The sequence below is a fragment of the Dendroctonus ponderosae genome, unplaced genomic scaffold, assembly GCF_020466585.1.
Source record: "Dendroctonus ponderosae isolate FM_Combo_2020 unplaced genomic scaffold, Dpon_F_20191213v2 Dpon_F_20191213_1276, whole genome shotgun sequence".
NCBI lineage: Eukaryota > Metazoa > Arthropoda > Insecta > Coleoptera > Curculionidae > Dendroctonus > Dendroctonus ponderosae.
This window is the reverse complement of record NW_026017399.1, coordinates 1,463-2,625: the sequence shown is the minus strand read 5'-3', so window position 1 is coordinate 2,625 and position 1,163 is coordinate 1,463. Positions and strand designations below refer to the sequence as shown.

The window sequence follows — 1,163 nt, the reverse complement described above, 5'->3', positions numbered from 1 at the left end:
AGTGGACACGACTGTTTCCTCAGGCTTTGGCGGTGTCCAATGGGCAAACGGGGCTCATAACCGAAGAGAAGGTAACCCGTATAGAGTTGGGAACTCGATAAATAACCTAACAATATGCACTATGAAATGTCGGAAGGTAAACAAAATTTACCCCAGGAGGGTACGGCAGGTCGCCGGGAATCCCTCCCTACTCAGGTAGGCTGCCCCACGGATTCTGGGGGGGGCAACATTCCGAGAAAAGGTGCTCAAGCAGAGCGTAGATCGTCAGCTTCAGTCATTGACCTGAAATGGGACGAGTCAAAGGCAAGTAGTATGAAAAAAACGGGACAAACACTATCACAATCCCAAACCCCGCAAAGAAAGAGAAAACTGCTGGATACCTCGATCCACAAAGGAGAAGACCAGATTTACAAAAAAAGGGAAAGCCCAGAATACTTCACTCTCGTGGAATCACTGGAGAGTATAACAAAGCTAGCAAATGACCTGGAAGGCTATGTTGAACAAAACACCAAGAGGGAAATAAAGGAGATAGCAAGAAGGCTTAAGAGACAAGTCAATGTTATAAATCAACCATACGTCACACAGTGGCTCAACCAGTTTAAATACGAGAGAATAGAAAAAATGACTATAGACGTGGACACACAGACCAGCCCTAAAGCTGAAGAGTTGAAAATGAAAATCACACAGGCAGAGGAATCATCGTATAAAGAAAGCCTGGTCGGCGAAGTCTCCGTTACGGAAACGGGCCAAATATGTCCAACATGTAAAAGGAAATACGTCGAGAGTAAGGACACCCAAACTCAAACCGACCAACAAATATATTTCGATGAAAACAGGTGTAATTCACTAAAGGATATAGATTCCTACGCGAAATGGCTAAAGATTGCGCCCAAAAATTGGGCTGACGAGCTTTTCGAAAACACGGAAATAGTTTCTGGAAATCCTCTATCGACCAAAGTTTCTACAGTCAAAGTAGTACTCGTTGAACCCACGGATAAACAGATGGAGAGGAGTATACAGCTGCTATACAAAAACAGGTATCCGGAACTAGTAGAGACAGAAGAGTCCTTTGCTGTTCTGGAACACAGCTCAAGATGGAAGCTCAAGCAAGACACGACAGCATGCCAGAAAGTAATAAAAATCATGCAAGGTGAGCAAGAGTC

General features: G+C 44.3%; 1 protein-coding gene across 1 annotated transcript; it reads left to right on the top strand.

Moving 5' to 3' along the window:
- Positions 1-16: 16 nt before the first annotated feature.
- On the top strand, positions 17-1,163 carry LOC125503173 (the record flags this gene model as incomplete). The annotated part of the gene is given in 1 exon segment (XM_048663174.1): positions 17-1,163. A coding segment is annotated over 1 exon segment (1,049 nt), but the record flags the coding sequence as incomplete, so codon positions are not given.